Source organism: Falco rusticolus, chromosome Z (genome assembly GCF_015220075.1).
Source record: "Falco rusticolus isolate bFalRus1 chromosome Z, bFalRus1.pri, whole genome shotgun sequence".
NCBI classification, from domain to species: Eukaryota; Metazoa; Chordata; class Aves; order Falconiformes; family Falconidae; genus Falco; species Falco rusticolus.
The window spans coordinates 7,580,529-7,605,330 of NC_051210.1; the positions used below are offsets into that span (position 1 = coordinate 7,580,529).

Below are 24,802 nucleotides of genomic sequence, written 5' to 3' on the forward strand. Positions count from 1 at the left end.
CTAAGGATAACGATCCCCATTATTCCTGGTAAATGAGGCAAAAATTAATATAAATGGTGCTTGTTAACTTCAGGTCCAGTCCCATATCTCTGAAGTGAGATACTGTAAACCTGTTTGGTTTGGTTTGTGGTTTTTTTTTGTTTTTTTCCTGAGTACATAATAACTCAGCTCTTTTCTATGAAACAACAGCTTTCTTCAGAGGTGATTTCAGGTAAGCACTCTGTACCTAAATGAATCATAGCATGAAGTGTCAAGAAAACAAGAAATGTACAGTTAGTCATTGCCCTTTAAAATTTGTTTCAAGTTACTTGCCTGAATTTATTTAAGAAATCTAGCAAGGAAAGAATTTTTTAAGAGTAACTAGAATTTTTACTTTGATAATGAGCTCATTCACTCAAGCTGTAAGTGACAGCATACTGCAGATTTTTGAGACAAGAACCTTTTTGATGCTATCGTCGTCACAGTCGCTATCCCAACCCCATGCTGTTACCTTGGTTGTGGGTTTGAGACCCTGCATCCTCAATTCCTCTTAATCTGGGACGTAACGAGAGAGTTAAAATGCTACAGAGAAGAACAGAAGGTGGAAGGTGAATGTTTGTGGAGTCCCAGGCTGCTTAATGGGGGCTGCAGCACCAAGTGGTGACCCAGGTGCCTTCTGATCTCTGAGCATCCCCAAGCCACGAGCAGTGGCCGTTTCTTGGGACAGCATGGGTTCAGCGTGACACCAGCCCTGCAGTCCTCTGGTGCCAGTGCCACAGGCATGTGGATGAAAATCCAGCTGGAGGTTTGGGGGTGAGAGAGAGACTGTGTCCGGGGGTCGCAGGCACAGCTTGGTGTTGGTGAAGGGGCTGCCTGCCCAGGGTGCCTGGGGCTGCTGTCTCCTGGCTGGAAACCCAACACACCTTAATCAAGGTGTATGTTGAACGATTAGTTTACCGTCAATGACAATACAGTATATAGCCTCTAAAGAAATGGAATTCCATCAGGAAAATATCTTTAATGTGCTCAAGTAATTCAGCTTTCCTTTTGAAAACTTACTTGAAAATGTGCAGCTGTGGAGGTACAGGGTAGCGTGGGCAAAAGAAAAAAAAAAAAGGACAGTGAGAACAGAGGAAAGAACGTAGTTGATTCTAGTGGAACAGAAAGTTTGGAAGAAATCTGCAAAGTGTTTATTTATTTATATCCCAATCAGTATTGCAAACAAATGCACAAGAAATAACAACACAAGATCTATTTAAAACACAAATAGAATTTTAACATCACTCTGCTGTTTCCCTTTCTTATAATTGACTTTTGCCCCTGCATTTCCTAAGAATAGTGTTAACTACTGTGTTTTTAATGCTGGTTTTTGCTGTTATGCTTAATAATCAGAAATTAGTTTAAAAAAAGAATATTGCTGTCATTTGTGATTTTACGTAGGAGGCCCTCCTTCCAAAACATCAAAAGGGTCATTTAAGCTATACTGAAAGACATCTCTGAAAATCCTGTTGTTCCTCTAGCTGGTTGCATTACATCCTAACCAGATGTCTGACACATGATTTCCTGTTCCAAACCCTCTGATACCACTGGCCCAAATCCACCAAGATTAGCTGTAGGAGCTCACTAATACTTATGATCTATTTCCTGGTAGATGGCATCAAGAAAGAAATCAGGCATAGATTCATCTCTGGACAATGTAAGATGTTTCAGTGCTAATAAATGGCAATCAAATCCATTACCTAAAAATAAACAATGCAGAACTCATTTGAAGGTCTGAGAATTTGTATTTCATTGATTATGATGCAGCATTGTTCAGAGATTTTCTTTAAGCTTGTAAGAAGCAAATACTGAGGCTAAAATAGCTAGGTGTGCTATTTCCTTTCAGTATGCTAAATTAATAAAATAGTTTATTAATTTTGAGCCTCCTTAGTACTTGTAATGAGATCACTCATGTTAGTGATCTCACATCCTTCAGGCGGCAAGGCTTTTAGCTGCCACAACAGCAGGTACTTGTTCAACAACAGATATGTGTCATTTATTTAGGTGACTAATTTATACATCCAGTTCCAAAAGTCCAGGTTACATGGTGGGACCATGAATTTATGGGATCCTTCCCTTCGGCAGTTTCCCTGGCATGAAGTCTTTTCTTCCTCCTCTCTATACGAAGGTCACAGATGGAAACAAACTGATTTTTCAGGCCAAACTTTTGGTCTGATGTTCTGAAAAGATGCAAGCTTTCAGACAAACGCAAGTATTTTATTTTTCTGCCATGTCGGGATCTGGCTAGGAGAGCCAAATAAACTGTTCTGCAGGATCTCCTTCTGGGAGCTGGGAGTGTGTGGTAAGAACTGCTTTGTAAAACAACAGTGTTTTCCCAAATGGATCACTGCCTTGGCATGACTTTATTCCAGACCAGCACTTACCTGAGATGCTTCTGGGGAACTCCAGTTATTTAGTAGCCTGTGAGTATCTGCTGCAGTTAATTTCACTATAAGGGTAGCTCATCACCCAAAGGAAGACAAAGGAAGGGAAACTTCTGCTGATTGCTATCAGAAAAAATAAATGTGATGACCTGGTTTTTTATTTCAACACAATAAAGCTAGTATTTAATTGCTTTTAAAGTCACAGAAGCGAAGATGGATTGGTTTGCCTCCCCGCCTTTTAATGTTCTAGTAAGAAATAACTTTGAATTTCTTTTAATTTTCTCAACACTTTATGCCAGTGTTTATACGTTTTAAATTGATATTTTTGAGGTTTCTTACTATCTTGCCATTCTTTGCTGTACTCCTTTTGATTTTTTGCTCATGCATCACTGCTGCTCTGCTGTAAAGGTGGAGCATGATATGGTGTGTGCAAGCAGAACCGACCTCAGCCCTAAACTTCACATAACATTGTAGAAAGAGACCCTAAAAGGGTGATTCATAGAGAAGCAGATGCTGTTCCTCTGTTTCTTTGAGTATCTCAAATTGTTAAATAATGAGTCCAAATTCTGCGGGCTAGGGGGCAGAATTTCTTTTACTGGAAACAAAAATTGTGGTCTTACTGTCAGAGCGCATGTGGCAACTGAGACCAAGGATAATCAAAAGAGTCAGCAATAGGAATGACAGGAATTCTTCATTAGCCTTCAAATTCTGCCTGATATCAGGTTAAAGATAAATACAAATGAGAAGTCTTTGGGTTTAAGCTCCTAGCTTGTTGTGTTAATGCATACTATATATATATATGTAACTCCATAGCAACAATTCTGATATTTGCTAGGGAATAAGGGCCAGCCTTCTGATGTGCCTTCAGCAGAATCCACCCTCCATACAAGCCCATTTCAAAATTTCCCTACAGACCATAAGGCAGCAGCAGGGCACAATGCCCAGTATTAAAATGCCTCCTGCAGCTCAACCAGAGCAGCGAGGACTGAGGTCTGGCTACCCCCTTCCCCTTGCAACGCATCTTGGGAGGGTTTCCAACACCTCGAGAATTAGGGGACGTTGATAAAATTTCTAAGATTCATGGGCATGGAGGTAACCTAAGGCACATTCCACTTGTAGTGGAATAGCTGGATCCCTGGTGCTGTTTCTATAAACTTCATGTATAGAATGGAGGACTGGAACGCCGTCTTCCTGAGAGCTCAAAGTTTACTTGTGCATGACCATCAGCTGCAATAATCAGGCTAGAAAATTTACAATGCCAAACAAGTCAAGCAATTTCCACAAAGAGAACAGTGAAGAGCTCATCCTCATCCTTGCAACAAGTACTATTTAATCACAGGCAAAATATTGCACTACCCATTTTCTTTTAAGGTTGGGTTTTTTTTTCATTACCTGCTTAAAAACATTGTTTAACTGTTGACAAGCTATTCCTGTCTTCAGTGGTCAAGTATGAAATGGCAAGTTCCGGACAACGATCTGTGTACTATGAATTGTGAGCCACAGTTTCAAAAGAATACTGTTGGCAGAATCCAAAACATCAAAACCATAAAAAGTTAATTTCTCATCATGAACAGATGTCTTGATCATGAACGGTTTGTTTAGTTTAGAAGTTCTGGAGCTTTTGAGATTTTTATACTGAGACGTATCTAATGGATAGGCATTTACCATATATGCTCCATACCACGACTCAGGGGTTGGAAGAAAATGGGGTAAGAGTTTTGAAGAGCCTACTCTCACCCCATTTTGAGGTGTCTGTGGAATATATCTGGATCGAGCTAATTATTTTTTAGAGAGTTCAGAAATTCTGTGGGTGATACTACCAGATTTGTTGCTTTTACTGACTGGTTTTTTCAAGCTTCTCTTGGTCAGTTGGTCAGGGACAAACCTCATAAAAGGACTGGATTTTAAAGCAACAGGTTCTCTAGCAGAGAAGTACATATTAAACCATGGATGTGAAACAAAATAACATTTTAACTGAATCAATCAAATCCCATTTAGCGATCTGTAGAAATGTGTCACACAAAATATTTCTATATACTAACTCATTACTTTGCTGACAGCTCAATTTTAAATTAGTGCAAATGTTTCGACTGGTAGAGAATGGAAAATACTCCTAAAGACTGAAGCTTTTCAATTAAGTTCCATTTATGTTTTTTCCTTTCAGTTTTCTTGTTTTCATGTAATGGATAGGAAATAAGAGGTAACTCCACTCCTGTACTTTAAGTATGAGTTATTTTTGGTTTAGTCATGATGTTGTATACTTTTTTGTTTTGAACTTACTTTAAAATAATTTTGTCAAAAAGTGCAAGCTGCGTAAATCATTGCACACACACTACTGAGCATTGGCTTTCAGAGGGGGGAACTAAGTGTAAAACCAGAATATTTTGTCCCAGTAGAATACATCTTTGTCAAAAGTGAACCAGAGAAGAGAATAAACTGTCTTGTAGAGATGTTGCCGAATAAACTACTGTTTGTGAAATCCATGGGGAAGTCAATAAACCTAGCAGCTTACAGAAAACGCCTATTGCTATCAAGGAGAAAACACAATTGATTTTGTTCTTTGTAACTTGTTTTCCACTTTGTTTTACCTTGCTCCCAAACATTTTGCCCTGCTCGGTCTTTTCCGAACATCATGCCCCTACTTTTCTGTTTTTGTCAGATGAAAAAGCATTGTTAGGCAACGCTGGCAAGATTACTGGAGATAGGAATCTACATTCAAGACTATAGCTGAAGTTGCTGCCAAATCAGTAACTGAAAATCACGATGAAACCTAAGCCTCTTCACTGTAGAAAAGCGATGATTCAAACAGAAGAAGAAAACCCCCAAAATAAACCAAAAACTGCCAAATCTTTTCCTGCAGAAAAAGCCAGATTTTTTTAAAATGTTTTCAGAGAAGAAAAGTCAAATGTGTGCCTAAAATGTTACCTTTTAGTAGTATTTACTCTTTATACTTACATTGTAAACATGTCAGAGCACCTTAATTATTGGGTGTAAGGCAGAACCAGAGCCTTTGCTGTAGTAAAATTCATGCTGTTTGTCATATGCTGTTTCTATCTTCAGTTTTAAACTGGGATGTGAGATCTCATACTCGGCAGGCTCTGAACATGATTTATGAAAGCAATACCAATTTTGTTCTTTCTCATGATTCAGTAGAGAAAAAGCTGACTTTAAGAAAGGAAGAAAAATATTTATGAAATCCAAAGTTGCATTATTTCATATTAACAAAGCCTGATGTTTTACTGTGAGGTTCATAGACGAGAAGCAGGTGGAAATTTATAATGCATCCTCTACCCTTGGAAGAGCAGCACACCTGCCATGACAAAGAAAACACAAGAAATGAAAAAGGAAGTTGAGACCATTTGCTGGCTGCATGTTTGCTAGACCTTCGTAGACCTTTGCTAGACCTGTAGGTTTGCTAGACCACACTGAGTGGTCTGGTATGTGTGCTCCTTCCATCCAGCTGAACCAACTCTCTTTGCAATTGCTTGCCAGCTCCTTCTTCAAACTGTTTGGCAATTCTTTTAGTTTTTCTGCAGTATCAAGAATCGTGTATTTTTATAATACAGGAAAATTCCTCTTCTTACTTTTTTCTGTAAGTGTTCTTTTTTTGCAAGATGACAGATTTAGGCCCTTGCTGGTAACCTAGTTTGATCGTTTCCCAGCAGACCATCTTTCACACTGACCGGTCTGGCCTTTTGTCCATGTTTATCTTGCAACAACAGTACTATTAATAAAGCAATAGACAATAAATCTACTTACCAGAAAATATCTGGTGCTAACCAGGCAGTTCATATCTGTGCAGCCTCCAGACCAACACCAAATACAAAATAATTTGTGGTTACTTTTATTTACCTCAACTTAAGAGTAAGTAAAGCACAAAAGTACAGTACCGATTTATGGATTATACCAGGGTTTCAGTTTTCATTTGGAGAGCTGGTGTTTAGAAAAAGCAGCTTTTTATTGAAAACTCGTTGTGTGAAAACTTAGCAAATTTGTCCTAGTCCTCCTCAGTATTTTCAGAGGTGGGAGATTTAGTGCAGACGTGCACCTCAAATTAAAAAAAGAAAAGCCAAACCAAAAAAAACCCCACAAAACCACAAAACAACAAAAATTCCAAGAAACTACAGTGAAATAAAAAATGACACAGTGCTATGAATTTTCACCTTCTTCCTCTTCAGAGGAAGCAATTTCCAGCCTGATTTCCAGCAGAATCAATGCTTAGAGAGTCATACCACCCATTGGTATGTGTGTATGTGTGTGTTTATATGGATATATATATATATATACACACACACACACCATAGAATGTCCACACCATTCGCCTGTCAGCTCTTACTAGTAAACTTTGACCATAGTGGACTGATGGTGCAAAAGCATTAAAAATCCTAAATTCCTATTAGTTTTGTAAAAATAGGCTGTTCAGTGCTGAGACCTCAATTAACAGTCCTTCGGAGACAACAGCCAAGATCAGAACTCTTTTGTGACTATACATTATACTCCCAGGATCTGAGACAGGAATATAGTGGTCTACTGGCTTCTGTTCTTAAAAATAATCCATTTATAAAGACGCTTTTATTTATGGCTTTTATCACATGCCATTTCTCACATCACGTGCACAGGTATCACCCAGCAAATGCCCCAGAGCACCCAAGTACCTCCCGAGAGTGGGCTGCCGTTCTGGAGTAAGTAATACAAGGGTGCAGGAGAATGTGAGAGGCTGAGACTAAAGCTGAGTTTCTGTATAGTGAAAGCAGTACAGACAACATTCAAATCCATGAAACACATTCCGTTACCACACACAAATCATCCTCTCTTGCTGCCTTGATACATGCCTGTGCACTTGGAGGTGTGTGGAGGGCAGAGGAGGCTGAGAACTAGAAGGGGTATTAAATAGCAGTGAAATCATAACAGCAGGGAAAATAAGAAAGCAGAAATCAGGAAAATAAATACATGATAAAAATGAAAAAGCTGGTTTAAAGTCTAGCTCTGAACTGGATCTTTGGATTTTTTGACACCAAAATTATTTTTTAAAATATGAAATGTCCATCCAACGACTGCTTGGAACATGTTTAACATATATATAAAGAAAGCTAATTGACAATGTTTTGCTCTGTCTTTTAATTCTGGAGAAGTGCAGTTGTATGAAAAGGGTTAGAAGGTAACTTTAAACAGGAAACTCACTCCTGATGAAGCTTTATTTATGACTTGTGGAGAATTTGCAACTTCAATAGGTGAAAAACTGTTTTTGTCATTCATATACTATATGGTAGATATTTGTATATCTAGGTATAATCTTTCTTCTTCACTTTTCTCTTCTTGAAGCACACATCAACCCTAGCTGACATTATTAGATCAGTAACATTTACCTGATGCAATGAATGCTGCCTGCACTCCCGCGGTATGTTTTTAGTAAGAAAGCCTAGAAACTTTATACATTACTGAACAAAACTGTTGGCAGGCAAAGGGCAGGTCTTCTGCAGAAGCACGTTAAGTACTTTGAGTCATTTCTCCCTGTAGAATGCAAGTGCTGGGTCACTCAGTCTTAAGCGCTTATCCAGGGGATCATAAAGTGGATTAAAATATCCCAGAACTTTCAAAACATGCTGAGCATATGCCATCCCTTTCCTGCCCCCAAAGAACAGCAGTATCTCCTGCCAAGGTGGTCGCGTGCCTCTCCCAGAACCCTGTGGAAAGGGGCACCCAGGCAGCAGAGACCTACAGAGCAGTTTGATCAGTACAACGGCCCGGGCTGTTCCAGAAGAGACCTTTCCCATCGCTCTGGTGGGGATCACCTGCCCCTTCCCCATTCCCCTTGGTGCTTGTTCCATGCTCACCTCTCCCTGCAGCTTGGCCTCAGCCTGGGAGAACCAGGGTGGGCTGGAGTGAGGATGGTGCCCTTCTGCATGATGTGATGGTCCATATCCACCTCAGAGCATGGGCTTTTGTTTCTGAAACACCAGAAAAAAACATATAAACTACCTTTTTTTGATCCTTTGACCTGCCTTCTAATGCAATTGGCAGCACTTGTTAAACAGTGACACCAGAATTCCATGGAGCAGATGCACACCTGCAGCTGGGGATCCTCACCACTGTGAAGGGGGTATTTTCTGCAGCACGTAGTGTTTTCAGCCCTTCACCTCTGCAGCAAGTTGGGGCATGTAGGCACCAGATGGGTTTCCTCCTCATGATACAGGACCTTGTTGCCTTCACAGCCAAAGTCCTTGCACTGGACTTCTGCAGCAGCCGAGCTGGCTTCTGGTAATCCATGGCTCACCCTCACAGCGTTAGCAGCTTTCCACAGCTCAGCAGTCGCTTTCACAGCTCTGCTCTGCTACAAACTGGATCTGTTTTAAATTTTAAAAAGTGTTATTTTTCTTTCTCGTTCTCCTCCCATCAGATCATTTTCCACCCCCTTCATACTTTTGGTTCAATATGGGGCCGATATTACATTACTTCATCTGATACAGTAATACTAGGAAAAAATAGTTAAAGTAGACATTAATAAGTGGTCAGGAGTAGGTAACATTTATGAAAGCATCTTTCAGAAACTTAGATAAGAAACCACAGAGCAGGGTCTGGGTCTGTGTGTCATTGGAAGTGCCATCAGAGGATGCCAGTATGCTGAAAAACTGCTTTAACAGCGTCTGGGACATACCAAAGCAACGGAGCCGGCTGCTGTTCCTGGTGAGATGACACAGTCTACGGTAGAGGATGAGACTAAGGGACAGGTGGATCAACACAGTCTGTTGCAAAGGTGTTGGAGAGAGTCCAGTGAAGTCCAGCATCACTGGCATTTGGAGGAAGGGTGGTAAGTATGCCGATAACAGGGGTCGTGTGGGCATAATAACCCTCTTGCATTTTCGAAAAGCCTTTGAGAAGCTTTTTGCAAAGCTTATTACACTTTGTAAATAAACTAAGTTGCCACAAGATTGGACGAGAGGTTGGTTTTTGGTCTGAAAGCTGGTGTAAGAAGAGGAAGTGAAGGACAGGGCTTAGTGGTCACTCTCCAGGAGGGAGGGGATTCATGGAGTCAGGGAATAATTGAGGTCAGAAGGGACCTCTGGAGGTCATCTAACCCAGCCTCCACTTCAAGCATGTCTAATGAGCTCAGATTGTGCAAGGACTTTTCCGGTGAAACCTTGAATGCCTCCAAGGATGCATTCTTGATGCACAACTTGGTACAAAAGCCTTGGGATTTGTGCCGTTTTTTTCTTGATGTCTCTACCGGTAACCTCTAGAAAGCAGTCAACAGTGAGATCTGTCCAGCTGGAGGGACAGCAACCTCTGGCCAAGAGTGCCTGTGCCGTCTCTGAAATTGGCTTGTGTATTCAGGGTGGGTAGGGGGGAATAAATGTGCTTCCAAGCCCATTCAACCTTACACCATTTTCCTGGCATTGTTGTAATGAAAAATATTAGCCGTCCTTAACAGTGTCCTGCCATTCATTCCTTGCTTTCCCACACACAGGCAGCTTTTGTTGGTTTGGATGTGGCAGATGAGCTACAACAACAGAAAAACTCCTTTTGTTTGCTGGTGCTTTGTGTGTGCAGGAGGTCTCAGCTGGCAGATCTTGCAGCAGCTTTCTCTGGTGTGGACAGGCACCAATAAAGTCAAGCTTATCACAAGGTGTCTTTAGCACCATTAGGAGGGAATACCTTTATTCAGCTAAGTACATTACTATTATCTGGAGTCATCTTCTACCTTTGCAAAAAAAAAAACAACCAACCCCCCAAACTGGAATGTTACATCTGCTAGAGGAAGTGCACCTAGAGCTGCTTGTACCAGCAGCAGCAGCAGCTTGGTGCAGCACGCAGGCTCAGCTAGCAAGTGGGCTTGGCAACAACTTTGAATCCAAGTGCATTAAATCCCCTCACTGTCCTGAAAGTATGGGCCAGTTAGCCATATGTGGATCAGTGCAAGCAAGCCTACAGCTTCCACAAGGGAAAAAAATCCTCCTCCTTGACTTGGCTGCAGTTACCTCCTTGCCGTAGAAAATATCATTACCCTTCTGTCAGCCAAAACTGTGTATTTGTTTTCATTGCTTTGTCTGAAACACTCGCTGGAAAGCTTCAACAGGAATAATTTGAAGCAAAAATGATCACGTTCCAGCGTAAAACACACAAGACCAAATAAGCCATTGTTTTCTGAACCCTGTCAAAGACTCCCTTCTCTGCAGTTTTGCTTTTGTATGTTAGCAGCAAAGGCAAACGCCTGCTGGCTGCAACGTTTGCTGATCATAGGATATTCAACTTACAGATTGCCAGACAGGGAACAGTCAAGCAATCCTCTATCATCCTCTCTGTTAAACCATCTTTTATGGCTTACCCTTGCAATGCCCACACAGCTCACAGAATGCATCTGAGGTAGGGGTGCCAAGCAACTGCTCCTTTTCTGATGTTTATTACCCTGCAAAAGTGAACTAATTTCCTTTTCTGTTTTTTTTGTTTGAAATGTATTACGCAGTCCCTCAGCAATGCAGGAAAAAACGGGGTTACGGACCTACTTTCACAGAAGAACAGACAGCATTTTCATCCAGTTTTAGTGCTTGCTCTTTAAATGTTGTTTTAAATCTTCTGACTGCTGAAGTGTTACTAAAACAGTACAATATTGTAGTCTGTAGGCTTTAAGTGGTGTTCATCAAGCAAGACAGATCCCATATCCACCATCTGCATAATTTGCCAGAATTGATAGCTCTGACAGTCCTAATTAGTTTCCCAGGTTGTTCAAGGAAGGACTGAGAGTAAAAGCAGTGTTTTCTGTGGCCTTCCATCTCTGTTGGTACCCCTGCCCATCACATCCTTAGCCAGGGCTAGCACTGCAGCAGTGCTAAGCTATGCTAATTGGAATTTGGTTAATTGGGTCACTTCTGACTAGGGCTGCCTTATTCACCAGCCCAGTTTTTCTTGGTGTTACAACTCTCTATGTGCGTGCATGCTTTTGTGTGCATATATACATATTTGTGTCTGTATGTGTGTGTGCATATTTATTTAGCCACACGAGTAGTGCTCACTGGTGTTGTAAAGAGATTTTCTCTCAATGTTTTCCTTATTTATAGCAGCTAGACCACTGCAAGTTCAAATGTAAGCATTCCAAGGATATTCAGTGCCCTTTAAGAAGTACACTAATAGACAAGGTTGCAATAGTGTGAAGGCACTGAGTATGTTGGCTCTCACAAAACGAACTTCTTACACCCAGCGTTTGGACACTGCTGAGGACTTGGATCTGGAAGGTGATACATCACAGCTGAAGGATCATCTGGAGGAAGAAAAAGTGGCTTCCTTTGCCTGTGTTTTTTAACTCAGCTAAAAAACATGGGTTCAAGCTTTTTTCTTTTTTTTTTCTTTTTTTTTGGGGGGGGGCGGGTGGGGGGTGGGCAAACAAAACCAAAACCTCCACCTGTCATTTTTCTTTTAGTTTTATAAGTAAAGCTAGACTGAAAAGCAGAAGAAGCTCAAATGTGATAAAACGTGGAGAAACAAGAATGTTGGTCAATTATATCTTCTTGTTCTGGTTTATTTTTTTTTTCAGTAGGCCTTGTAAGAACTGCTAATAAAAATATAAATAATATTTGACTTCATTAGCATACAACAGTATTAATGCTTATGATTTGTAAAAGTGGCCTGGCCAGCAAATACGATACTGTATAAAACTTCGGCAGTGACATCAGTTGTCATCTCCCACATTTGCCAGTAGTGGAAGAGTACCTTTCTCAGAGTATAGGGTGTTGCAGGCCAAGGTCTGTTAATTATTCTGTTGATAATCGTATCAAGACCTGTGTTGAATGAGTTCCTGCCTGTGGGATTAACAGCAGCATGTGTTCACATATAAAGAGTGTTTATTTATCATTTAGTGTGCCTAAAATGTTTTTACTCTGTTTTTTTTTACCCTAATGTGTGTAGCGGTATCTGACAGAGAACATGACATTCTAGAATGGATTTGTTTCCAGAAATTTGTGTTCATTTTATTATAATTAGAGATTGTCCTTTTTGAAAACAGTGCTTTAAATGTCGCACGAATGCTAAAAGATCTACATGGCATCTAAGAAATTATCAGCCTGATACTGAAAAGACAGATTGATTAAAAAAAACCCCAAACAACCAAGAAACTAACAAAAAGGGGCTGGAACACTTGAGCGGAGGATCTGCACATCGCGCTCTCCTTCAGCAGTGTCGGTCTCCGGGGGCTGGTTTCCCCGGGTGCCGCCGGGCTGTGCCGGTCCCCGCTCCGCAGGGCGGCGGCGGCAGCGTGTCCCGGCCGCTCCGCTCCGCTCCGCTCCGCCGCCCCTCCCCGGGCTGCGCTCCCGGCCCCGCCGCAACGTCAGCGCGCGCTGCCCGCCGCGCTCCGCTCGTGCCGGGTGACGTCAGGATGCGATGGCCGTGACCCCCCGGCCCGGCACCCGCCGCGCGCCCGGCCTCACCTGCCGCCGCTGAGGAGCGCAGCCGCCACTGCGCGGGCTGCTGCCGCCGCCGCCACTGCGCGGGCTGCCGCCGCCGCCGCCGCCGCCGCCACTGCGCGGGCTGCTGCCGCCGCCGCCACTGCGCGGGCTGCCGCCGCCGCCGCCGCTGCCGCCGCCGCCCCGGTGCGCGGCCGCAGCCCATCGCCCGGCGCCGCCGGCACCAAGCCTGCCAGCCCGGCTGCGGGCGAGGGGATGTGCCCAGAGCCCCGGGGGTCTCCGCGGCGACGCTGAGTGGGCACCAGCAAACACAGAGCCCAGCCAACGGGGGTTGTCATGCAAGCAGCGTGCTCAGGTTTCTCTCCTGCTTTGCTCTCATCCTGCTGCTGCATTTGAGATCATGTATGTGTTCTGCTGTTGGTTACCGGGGTGGTGGTGGTGGTGGTGGTGTTAAAAATCTGGGGTGGGAACAGTATTTGGAAGGATTAATATGTTAGTTTTGATTTAAGGGGATTGTTGTGTTCTTTGTGTTTTGTTGGGTTTTTTTCTTCCTCTTATGCCACTTATCCCAGCCCTTCATCTTTGCTAACACAGCTTTATCTTTATTATTTTTATTTTAGGTCGGTTAATATTGTAGCCTTTGGGAATGAAAGAGATGGGTTTTCTGAGGACAGTCAGCAGCTGAGCCTGATCTGGAGCTATCTGGTGAGAAGCGCTCTCATTTCCCAGATCGACAGCAGCTTGTCTGCGAGCCACATTGGGAGCCCAGTTTGTACTGAGTACCAAGCCTGCGCGTTTGGAAATGTCAGACTGGTGGTACACGACTGTCCTGTCTGGGTAAGAGATCAGTCACAATCTTTTTAACCACACATAACAGCGTAAACTGCTTTAATAAAATGAAAATATATACTAATTTAAAATTATTTTCTTTATTATGGGGTTTTACTTATATTTTCATTATTGCTAATATTAAAAGCATACAAAATGTAACCAGGCAAATGCTGCAAAATCTCCAAGGTGCTATGGAAAGTTTCTTATGAACAAGCTGCTGCCCACTTGCTCTGTAGGAAGGTGGTATTTTCAACTGTTTAGTGAAAATCTTACTGAAGGTAGCCCAAACGTAAACAAGAATACCTTTTCTGTGACACTGCATCATAAACACTCTCTCCAAATATTAATCAACAGTAAACCAAGTTGTATGTATCTTTTCTGTAAAAATGAAAAGGGAGTCAGTTTTCCAGCTTTGAAAAATGTCAGATTATAAGATTTTGTACTTTGCAGAATACAGTATATGGAGTAATTTCTAGTGCTGTTGTAATGAATAATCACATCAAACCATTATTTCCTTTATCTGAAGGTAAATACAAAGGGGTTTGGCACTGTTCCAAGTTGTCAGCACTTTTGTTAGTAAGTGAGATAACTTAGTTATGAGTACGAGCAGATCAATGATTATGTAAGAAGTGATGCTAATAATCTAAATTAAAACATAATTAATGACTACTTAGTAGCCTTAAAAAAAAATTAAGCTTAGCAGCTTTTAGAAATTAAAACAATAATCAGTTTCAGCTCCATAATTCTATCCTTAGGTTGATTTTGCAGTCCTGCAAGGGAAACTTTTGGGGGCATCTGCAGGAATCCTAACAGTTCCAGAAATACATGATCAGAAGTTTGCAGTCTTGAAACCAAGTGTTCCAGTTTAGGTGTCCTTCTGTTCTCTTATTTCTCATGCTTTTTTTGTCAGGGACGCTTACAGACACCAGTCCAGGTGGATGGGGGGATCCTGTTCTTACTCTTTGAAGCTGCATGTAACCTGCACATGCATTTTTCTGGAGTCATTGGAGCACAGCAATGAGTAAAAGCTCCTGAATATAAATTAAGGCTGTAGGACTTCAAAGGGTATTTCAGAGAACTGGAGGTTGGTAGGGCAGGTGGGAAGGCAAGCAAGGATAGCTGGGGAAGGGTGAAGAAAGGACCTGGATGGGAGGTGCAGTTTGTGTGGTTTTAGGTTGTTTTATTTGCATTTGCTTTTCTACAAAACAAGGTTCTTCAACTCTGGAGACCTTATAATGTTTGCCCTTGAAAAACTGGCTTGCTATTGTCTGGGACATTACATTTCGGAGGCCTCTTGTTTCTTCCTTTCTCAGCTAAAGGAGGCAGGAGATTTATTGCTGGGAATGATGAGGAACAATTGGCGTTTTTCACTTAGTACTCTTTGGACTCTGCAAGGGGTTATTTGTTCTGAGTGAAGCTACTTCCTTGTTAGGGTGAGGCAGAACAGGAGTTTTCCCATAGTCTGGATGCTTGAAGTTTGCTGCATCACAGTGATCCTTTCAGGACTATTCCTGTGGTAGCCTGGGGAAATGGTACAGGACAATTCAAAACATTGACTCACACTGCAGGTCATATTCTCCATGGAAAAGGGTTCTTGTTGCACGTAACTGAAACATAGAGAGGGTGGTATGGTGGGCCTTGTGTTATTTCCACCTCTGTCATCTGAGCATAATATAAAGGCAGATCTGCATTTTACCTGTGATTTGTATCTCATCTAGATTAAATCTGTATGATTAAGGCAAGCCAGTCCTAGACATAAACTTGGCAACTGAGTATGCTGATAGCTGTGAGTCTCCAAACTCAAGGGTGCCCAAGTGCTTTTTGCCTTCTGCAGCTGTCTGCCTGGAAAAGCAACGTGGATACAGGTTCTGCCAAGCAGAACATGGCGGGGATCCTTTTGTGAGGTAGATTGTGGCACAGGGTGAGTTTGCTGGTGTGCTGCTGCACCTGTCTGTTAGCCTAGGATGCTGCTCAACTTTTTGAGTTCTGCAGGAAGGGTCAACAGCTCAAGTGTCTTTGGTTGAACTCTTCACGGTGGTGGCACCCTTCCTGATGATATTATGATACAAGGCACCTTACTGTGTATTGTGTCTGTCTTTGAAAGGGCTGCAGCAAGGTTTTACAGCAGCTGCCAAAGTGCTCATGCACTGGTGGGTTGGAGAAACATGAAAGGTCTGGACCATGTGGTGAACACTACCATGGTGGCATTGGCCTGGTGGGCACTGTGCTGCTCTGAGGGAGTTCTGTTCTATAAGCTGAAGGTGACCAAAGGCCAGACTGCAGAGTAGGTAGGAAAGCTTCTTGGTCACGATCACCCAAGGCAATGCCCATCAGATGTTACAGACAGACATGGGGGAATGGTGTTTCCAACCTGCATTGGGACTGCTGTTTTCACGCAGCAGCTCTGTAAATCTTTTAATCTCCAGTGCAGGTACTATACTCTTTGATGTTGTATGGCTTAAAAAATTGCAAGGATAAATTCATGTTTGCCAACACGTAGAACAGCAGCACTGTGTTGTGAGAAGCTCTCTTTCCCGTGGCAGTTGCAGGATGCAGGGTGGAAGTGCCAGCTTTGGGAGGGGTGTTATCATTCATGCAGATGACATGGGGTTGTAGAGATAGTGGTGGACCATTCTTTTCAAAATCTGGGGTCAAAATGTCACCGTTTCCAAAACCATGTTGGTCTCCACGTGTCAATCACTGGGGATATCACTATGGCCCACTGTGTCCTGTGCTGCTTTTGCAAAGCTGCATGCTGGTATCTCCCATGTGCAGGGGACAGATACCAAAGTGGACCAACATCCTTGTGATTCATGTGGCTGGAAAATGTTTTGACAAAAAATTAAGACCTAGGATGAGAGGAGATATAAGGAACTGGGGAAAACATACCTGTGTGCTAACATCCGTACTGAATATTGTGATTTTAATAGGTGATCAGTTGATGATGCATGCTCGAGTTGTGCGCTCATAAAGCATGTTGAACTAGCATGTCCCAGTTTTTCTAATTTTTTTCAGGGTAAACCTCAGTCTGGGAGCTGGTAACTTACAAGAAGAAATTTGCAAGATGAATTTTAAGATTCGGTTTGGAAAAGGTTGCTTTATTTAGCACTCTATATCAATTTTGACAGTCTTTGGGACTAAGTTGTCATTTTATCGGCTTCTGTATAGTTTTCAGCTTCAGCTACTTTACACTGAATTTTGTTATGCTTTTGCATATGTACAAGTAAAAACTGCAGAAAAAGTGCAGGCAAAATTTGTAGTACCTGATGGCAAGTGAGTCATCCTCAGCTTCAGAATGAAGCATAGCATGGGAGCTATAATGCATATTTTGATTAATTTGATTATAATGCTGGAAAATAAATGACAGAATGAAAACTTCACTTTGAGTGTCCCCTAGCTGCATTACCTCTTGTGTTCTTTCCTCCCTTGGAGCAGTACGATAAGGATGTGAGAGTGTTTTGGTCCTGAGCTGGGGGTCTTGCTGTCCTTTTTTAATTTTTTTGCTCTGTGAGCTACCTGGTTTGGTTTTTTGCTTTTTTTTTTTTTGCTGTTGTTATTTGCTTGGGGGTTTTGTGTGTCTGTGTGTGTGTGTATTTTTTTGTTTGTTTGGGTTGGGTTTTGTGTGCTCGTGTGTGTTTTGGGTGGGTTTTTCTTTGTTTGTTTGGTTTTTTGTATTTTTTCCCCCAGGGAGCCATCCCTCCAGAAGTTTTGTGCTGTCCCCTAGTTTATAAAAACTGCCCATTTTATCTAGAGGTGCACTGACATCAGTGTCCTTGTGCTCCTTATCCTAGCTAGGCTCGCCTTCCCTTAACATGTCTGAAGGTAAAGGGATCTGATCCATTTTTTACTTTTATTTATTATTTTTAGAAATCAAATCAAATTACTGCTTCAGTATAAAACCACAGCTGGCAGCTTTTCCTTCTTTACTCATTTCTAAGCTTGGCTGTCTGAAGATGGCAGTTTACTACAGATGATTGTAACCTGGTAAATTATTTTCCCTGCTATGATCTTTATTTTTGCTTTTTAATTACTAAATTACTTTATGAGAGGACAACACAAGACAATGCTAGAATTTTTAATTATATATATTTTTTTTTTCGGGGTGTTGGGGCATCAGTGCAAGCAGTTAAAGCTTTTTTGGAAAGCCTGGAGTGAAAAACAAAAGTGGCATTCCAGGGTTGTGGTCTGCATTCCCTTACTTTCTGAGGAAAATACTTCCTTCTGTGCTGCAGGTTACTATGCTAAGTTCAGGGGACTAGTAAGTTTTGAAGAGTACACCCAGAAAATTTGTCTGCAGTGGACCTGCAGAAATTGCAGAGAAACCCTGAAAAAACAGGGAAGGGTCTGGTACGTGGTCTGGAAAGCATCACTGCAAAGAAGGATCTGCTGATGGAGAACGGGTCTGTAAATGGGTCCTGTAAATGGGAGATGAACTTTCCAATATTCCCGATGCAGCTCTCTTGAATCCTGGGGAGATCCCAGGGGAGCGGTCCACAGGGGTGGCCAGGCTCCCTTGTCCCCCCAAAGCATGTTTACTGTCGCTGCTGCCCCAGATCAAGGGCTGGGCTAGGTGGGTATGGCGACATTTACGGGCAGCTTTTAGAGAGAGTGTGGGCATTGCAAGGGCACTTGTGCAAGGGATTTCACTGCCGTTCCATAAAGGCATTCATAAATTATTTTTAACAAAGCAAGTATTGTCCTTGTGAGGGGCCATGTGATTTTGTAGGAAAATCGCGTCTTCATTGCCGCTGAAGGCTTTTTTCTCAATGTTAACGCTTGAGAAGTATGATTTAGTAATGGCAAGAATATATTATCAGACTTACATAATGGAGGCAAGCAAGGAAAGAATGAAGCTTTTTTTCTAATGAGTCCTGAGAGGGATAGCAACAGAAGTATAATTATAATTAATAAGGTCGTAGTATAATAACCTTAGCTGTGCAGTTACTTTTTCCTGTTGTCAATGGCTGTCTTGGGAAATGGACTGTGCCAGCAGCAGGAAGCATGGCAAGAGGAGTAGCTGCTGCATCGGTTTCATAGATGGAGTCTGGAATTAGGTTTATTCCTGAATCTGAACTGTTATTTGTCATCTGAAGAAATTCCCGCTGTCGTTTTTGCATGAAAGCTTTTGTAAAAGTGATGACCAAGGAGGCTCCCAGCGCTGTCTCAGCGATGCCTTGCGCCGGTAACCCTTTGTTGTCAGAGTCTTTTTGGAGGATTTTCCCAGCAGAGGGCACCAATCCCGGCACTCTGTGCTACGCTTGACGCGAATGGAAAGTAACTGTAACAAGACCTCTGGAAACACACTTTTCTCCTCTGTGTTTTTAAACATAACATCCATCTTCCGGAATGGGCTTTCAGGGTTGTTAAATATGTGAGGGCATAGGGAACCTGCACGACAGCAACAGAGCTGGCCGCTGTGAGATGCTGGGTTGGCATATTCTGCATTTTCCACTTTTGATGTACCCAGGGCTGGCCCTTACCCTGTGAAAGTAGGGTCCATCCCCACCAGAACGTCATTAACTTTAGTAAAAATCCTTCCTGATAGGATTAATAGAGACACGCGGCGGTGACACGGGGCAGTGGCAGAAGGCACAGACCTCCCCAGACCTGCTGCAACGTGCAGCCACATGCAACCTGGGAAGCTGTGACAGCCTGCACCACATTTCCATAGTGTTTCTTTCCCCTGGTAGTTAAAGAGGTGTGTTCGCACACCTCTGCATCTGTTCTCAGTAAGGATTTTGCCAGTGTTCCTCACACCTGCTGAGACGGAAATAACGGCAAGTTGTGCTAAGTACAAGAAGAGCAGGGGAATCCTACGAGGTGATGGCCACATTTTCTTTTCGTTGTTGTTTTGTTTTCCAAAATATAATTGCTTTTTTTATTAGTATTGTTTTCACTGGGGAAAAAAAGGAAACCACCTAGAGGGTTTTTTTGCTATATGATATTGACCTCTTAAGCCACTGTTTTCTTAAATGCATAAGCAGGCGCATGCAGACAAACACAAGCCTGCTTCAGCATACTCTGTTGGGAGTCCCAGCAGCAAGAAGAGCACTAGAGCTGCCACTGCTTGAGGTTAGTGCATGGAGGGTCTTCCAGCTGGCATTCTACTGGATGATGCTCTCCTTGGAGAGCCAAGATGAGAGCTGGGCCCAGAGGAGAGTGCGTGTCTGAGTGTGTGTCAGATACCTGGTGTCCTGTCCTCTGCGGCTGGTGGGCCTGGTGTCAGGACATTGATATGTAGAAGACCTGTCATCTGCTGTAGGTCAGGACTAGGTTTATGCTGAAGCTAAGCATGAGAGTCAGAGCTGGTCCTTGGGCATGGCTGTGTTCATACTGACCAAAAACTTAGAAATGTCAAAACAGAAATAACATGTAATGGTGTCATAATGTACTGGAGACTTAGCTCCATAAACAAACACATCACTACCTGTAAAAAATATGTTACATTCCATAAGAAGTTTCCATAAACATTATTTATCCTTAACACTTCAAGCTGTGGCAGATTTATTGTGTATTTCTGCACCTGTGCTCTAACCTCGCTGGTGATACTGCTGTTTGTCACCCAGCTCATGGAGATGTGCCTATGCAAACCTGGGCTGAGCTTGAAGACAGGCAGATAGAAGGAGACTCCAAGGGAACAGGCATGCGTTCTGGCTGCCAGCAGCATAGAACAGCTAAATATTCTATATTATTTTTTGGGTTGTATTATATTTTTCCCTTAAAGCTTTGTCATGTTAAATATATACAAGCCTACTAAAAATTCTCTGTTGAGATCTTCATCAGCTAAAACATAGTAAAGCTGTCCCTTGAAAATTCTCGGGTTTTGCCTGCCTGTGTGATCAGGCTCTGCAAATGCCCAGCTGGCTGGATGTCTCAAAGCACTGTAGCTGGTAGTCTTACTGCTAGAGGTGCTAAACATGTGTTTATGTGTTAACTTGATATTCTTAACACAGCCTAGATGATTCTGTTAAATGCTGGTGGAGATTTTCCTTAGCCTGGGGTTATAACAGCCTCTAACAGAGTTGACTGAAAAAACATACCCAGAGCAGTGCTTTTAAAACTCTTTGTCAACATGGTGAATCAAAGAATAGCTATTCTTGATAATTTCTTAATTGCCTCTGGTTTTCTTATTCTAGAACCAGAAGAGCTATTAAAGGAATTAATGGGAATGCCTGTTATGCTCTTTAGATTATTTTCTGACTTATTTCTTTGTAAAGACAAGATCTAAATTGGGTGTGTTGTGCACTGACAGTCCAGGCAAATATTTGTGGACTGATGCACTTCTGTCAAGTTCATGCTACCTCCTGTACTGAAGAGCATTGCAGGTACCTCACCCCAGATTTCAAATAATGACTATTTTGAAGTGGTCAAAAATAATTACATCGACAGTGCAATCCAGTTCACTTGTTGATACTAATAACCTTTTATATATTACTCTGGCTGCCATCTGTAATGCTTTTATTTTTGTGATCTGTTCTTCAAAAATCACATTGGTCCTCCCCAACCCAAACTTTGAGTTCTGCCCTTTTATCACTTCTGTGTTCATTTACTCCTCTTTTCTACATCTTTATTTCATCATTTCTAATTTCCTTTTTTTTTTTTTTTCTCAAGATCCCAAGTTCTTCTAGCTTTACCTTGTGCTGTACAGGACTGTTATGGAATCTAGAATGACAGGATGTTTTGGGCTGGAAGGGACCTCAAAGACCACCCACAGGCAGGGACACCCCTCACCAGCCCAGGCTGCTCCCAGCCCCATCCAGCCTGGCCTTGAGCCCTGCCAGGGATGGGGCACCCACAGCTGCTCTGGGCAGCCTGGGCCAGCGCCTCGCCGCCCTCATCGTAAAAAATGCTTCCTTAAGTCCAACGAAAATCTGCCCTCTTTTAGTTTAGAACTGTTGCCCCTTGTCCCATCACTACAGGCCCTGGTAAAAAGGTGTCTCTGTTCCAAGAGGTCATACTATTTAGTTTTTTGAGTTGATTTCCAGTTCTTTGGACCAGTTCCAGATTTCTGTCGGGAGTTTTCAGTTAAGCACGTGTACAAAGCCATAGCTTTCATTGGTATTTGTGAGCTACCTTTAGGTAAAGCAGAAATTGTGAAATTACATACATTATATACACAATATACATTATATTCTGAAATAATAACTGTATATTACATGTAGATACAGCAGAGTTGTAAATTAACAGGATACCAGATAATTTTACAGTGGAAGTTTTACACTTACGGCACAGAACAGTGACAAAAAGAGTGTGAAGTTGGAAAAGTTAATTTTAGGTATGTGATGAAAGTCCTTAGCCTAAAGACATTAACACTTGCTAAAGCTACATGGAATCTCTTGAGAAGCAGATAAAAATTGTACTCAAGTGATGAAACTTGTATTTAAAGGTTCATAGGCACATAACATAGTTCTGTGTAACCCTTCCCCCAAAATGTTGTGATAAATAAAGGTTTTGTATGAATTGCTGCAAACCTCTACTGCTGCAGCTGCTTTTTTTCTTAATGAAAACACCTTGAAGTAATTAAATCAGTAATGTTTCTTCCTAAAAAGTATATTCCTAGGTGAACCCTGCTTTTTCTTCTTCCTGAAGAATTTCTGAATTCATAAAATAAATATATTTATTATAACGAATGACTTGTTCTCCAAAGAAGGCAATTACAAAGCATGAATTCTGCTCTTTATTGCTCAGCTGTACGGTTTTGCTTTAAGAGTATTGAACAGTTCACCTTTTCCTTTATAGACGGGAGATTTTTGATCAGTGTTTTTTCTGTTTAGGATATATTTGACAGTGACTGGTACACCTCACGCAGCCTCATTGGAGGAGCTGATATTATTGTGATTAAATACTCTGTCAATGACAAGACTTCATTTCAAGAACTAAAGGACAGTTATGTCCCAATGATAAAAAAAGCATTGAACCACTGCTCAGTTCCAGTAATAATTTCTGCTATTGGTGCAAGAAAAAACGGTATGTATCCAGTCGCCTGTAGTAATAATTATAATCTCACTTGGGAGTTAGATATGCTGTAATTTCAGCAGAAGCTCATTGTTTTTCCAAGTTGCTAACAGAAACAATTAGTCTGTCAGGATGACAGTAATATGTGCATGTATTATGGTTCTGTAGACTGGTGTATTGGCAAGAATATTATGCTTAATTAACTAACGCTAGTGATGAAAGGCATCCTATCCTGCTTTGACCTCTGCAATGAGTCTTCTTGTGGAGCCATCACACATGGGGATTAGATGTAGTGCTTTGGATTAAGCAGCGTACATCTGAGTGTATGAAACGAACCCTGTGGTTATGAGTTCTTTCTGGTCATGTCTCAGGTGTAAAATACCTCTAGTGTATGAGACTAAAACTGAGCCGGTCAGCTTGCAGCCACTGGAGGGTGGTGGAAAAGTCTGGGACATCTCTGGGATGTCTTTGGATGAACAGACATACCAGCTCTTCGGGTACCATAAAGTGCCACATCCTACTGCATCAACGAGGTTGACCGGTCATGGCAAGAGTAGCTATGGTATAGATATGGTATAGCGTATGTGCCCACGCAGTGCCCTGTTAGGCTGCTCAGTAGTCTGCTGTAAGAACAATGCAAATTGATGTTACACTGAATATTTAAAGTTCTTGTTGTTGTTGCTGTTTAATTGATATGAAAATCACTGTTGCACAACTGAGGAAGAACCGAGTGGATGGAAGTGCCCGGCAGCCGACCAGGGCAGCACTGCTGAGATGGTTTGGGTACACGTTGGTAACTACTCTCTGTTTATATCAGGGAAATAAAGTTCAGAAAGAATACCACAGATAACAGTATAACAAACATACAAAATTCACTCTGTGTTTCCAAATGTTTTGTGTTGTGCTTTTGTTGATTTTCCTGTGGTCTTTTTAGTTGTGAGGCCTGATTTTTTTTCAGTAAAGCAATGAATGCAAAATTTGAGCCTGTAAGTTATCTTTTGCTTCATGAGTTTGGCTAAGAGAAGTGTTCCTGAGTACCGCTCCTGCTATGAGTAAGGGATGTGATGGATGCAGATGTAGACATTTATTTTATAATGTACCAAGAAATATTCAGCTATATGAAGTGTGTCTTCTGTGGACGTAATGTTCAGTTTTGCCAGCTTATATATCTTTCTGCTCAGTGATTAAAAAGGACTGTTGAAGAACTCTATAACAATTAAATCTTTATTTTCTTCCCTTTAGTAATTCACTGATAATGATCAAGTGTTTTTATGCTATGATTTACAGGGGTAAGAAATGTGCCATTCTGAAGGCACAGTCTTGCTAAAGTAATGTTTGTCTTCCCAGTGCCTTTTCTTAGTTTTTTTATTTAAGCAGAGGATACCACCAATCCGAGTGACTCCACTACTGACATTTTTCTTTTCCTTTTTTTTTTCTTTTTTTTTTTTCTGTCTTTCTCCCTGGACCGTGGGAGAAGTCAGGCTCTCCAGCTGCGGTTTCGCTTTGGGACCTGCTGGAGCAAACTGCTGTGCACACACAGAACCCTTTTGTTTCTAGGAGGTATTTGTGAACACAGCAGTTTGCTCATAGAAATTACTAAGATCTTAATCCTCTGTAGTAGCAAATGGTGCTGCCAAAAGAAATAATAAAAAAAAGGGTGTTATTACATGTTATCCATAGGTCTGAACAGAGGAAATTAATGTAGTGCATGCATGGCACATTTGAAAGCACATCCATAGCCAGCAGGTTCTTACTGGCATTAAGCAAAGTTGAGCCAGGGTGGCTAAGAGATTTTTGTCAGTTAACTGGCATAGTCATAAAAATACCTATTTTGGCTGAAAAAAAATCATGTAAAATATGTGTAATTGAGTCATAATTCTGAGGCATGTACATGCTCATAACAGCCGGGACTACAGTGGAGTTTTTTCCCTTGTGTTAGTTACTGTGCATGCTTCCTGCATGGATAGGCCACAAGAATTAAATCTTTAAGGGTGACATTAATGAATGGTAACACCTGCAGGCTAGCACAACACCTGTGCATACAAGGATACGGAGGCCCCAAGCCAAACCTGGCTTCTGGAAGTCCTGCTTGACTTTCCCACCTTGGGAATACCAAATGTAAATGACGCTGAGCTTTGTATAGTAGCTAATATTTTGAATTCATTACTAAGAAGTTGGGAGTTTTTTGCAGTAATTATAGAGATATCTTAATAGAAAATTGCT

The 24,802-nt window shown here is 41.8% G+C and overlaps 1 protein-coding gene across 1 annotated transcript in view; it reads left to right on the top strand.

Moving 5' to 3' along the window:
* The first annotated feature begins 12,938 nt into the window (after positions 1 to 12,938).
* The window catches only part of RHOBTB3 (Rho related BTB domain containing 3), a 31,025-nt gene continuing 19,161 nt past the window's right edge, over positions 12,939 to 24,802 (top strand). Inside the window, exons 1-3 of the mRNA XM_037374343.1 lie at positions 12,939 to 13,195; positions 13,414 to 13,630; positions 22,399 to 22,591. Of these exons, the coding sequence (XP_037230240.1) occupies positions 13,194 to 13,195; positions 13,414 to 13,630; positions 22,399 to 22,591 (412 nt within the window). The 5' untranslated portion in view covers positions 12,939 to 13,193. The remainder of the gene's footprint in view (positions 13,196 to 13,413; positions 13,631 to 22,398; positions 22,592 to 24,802) is intronic.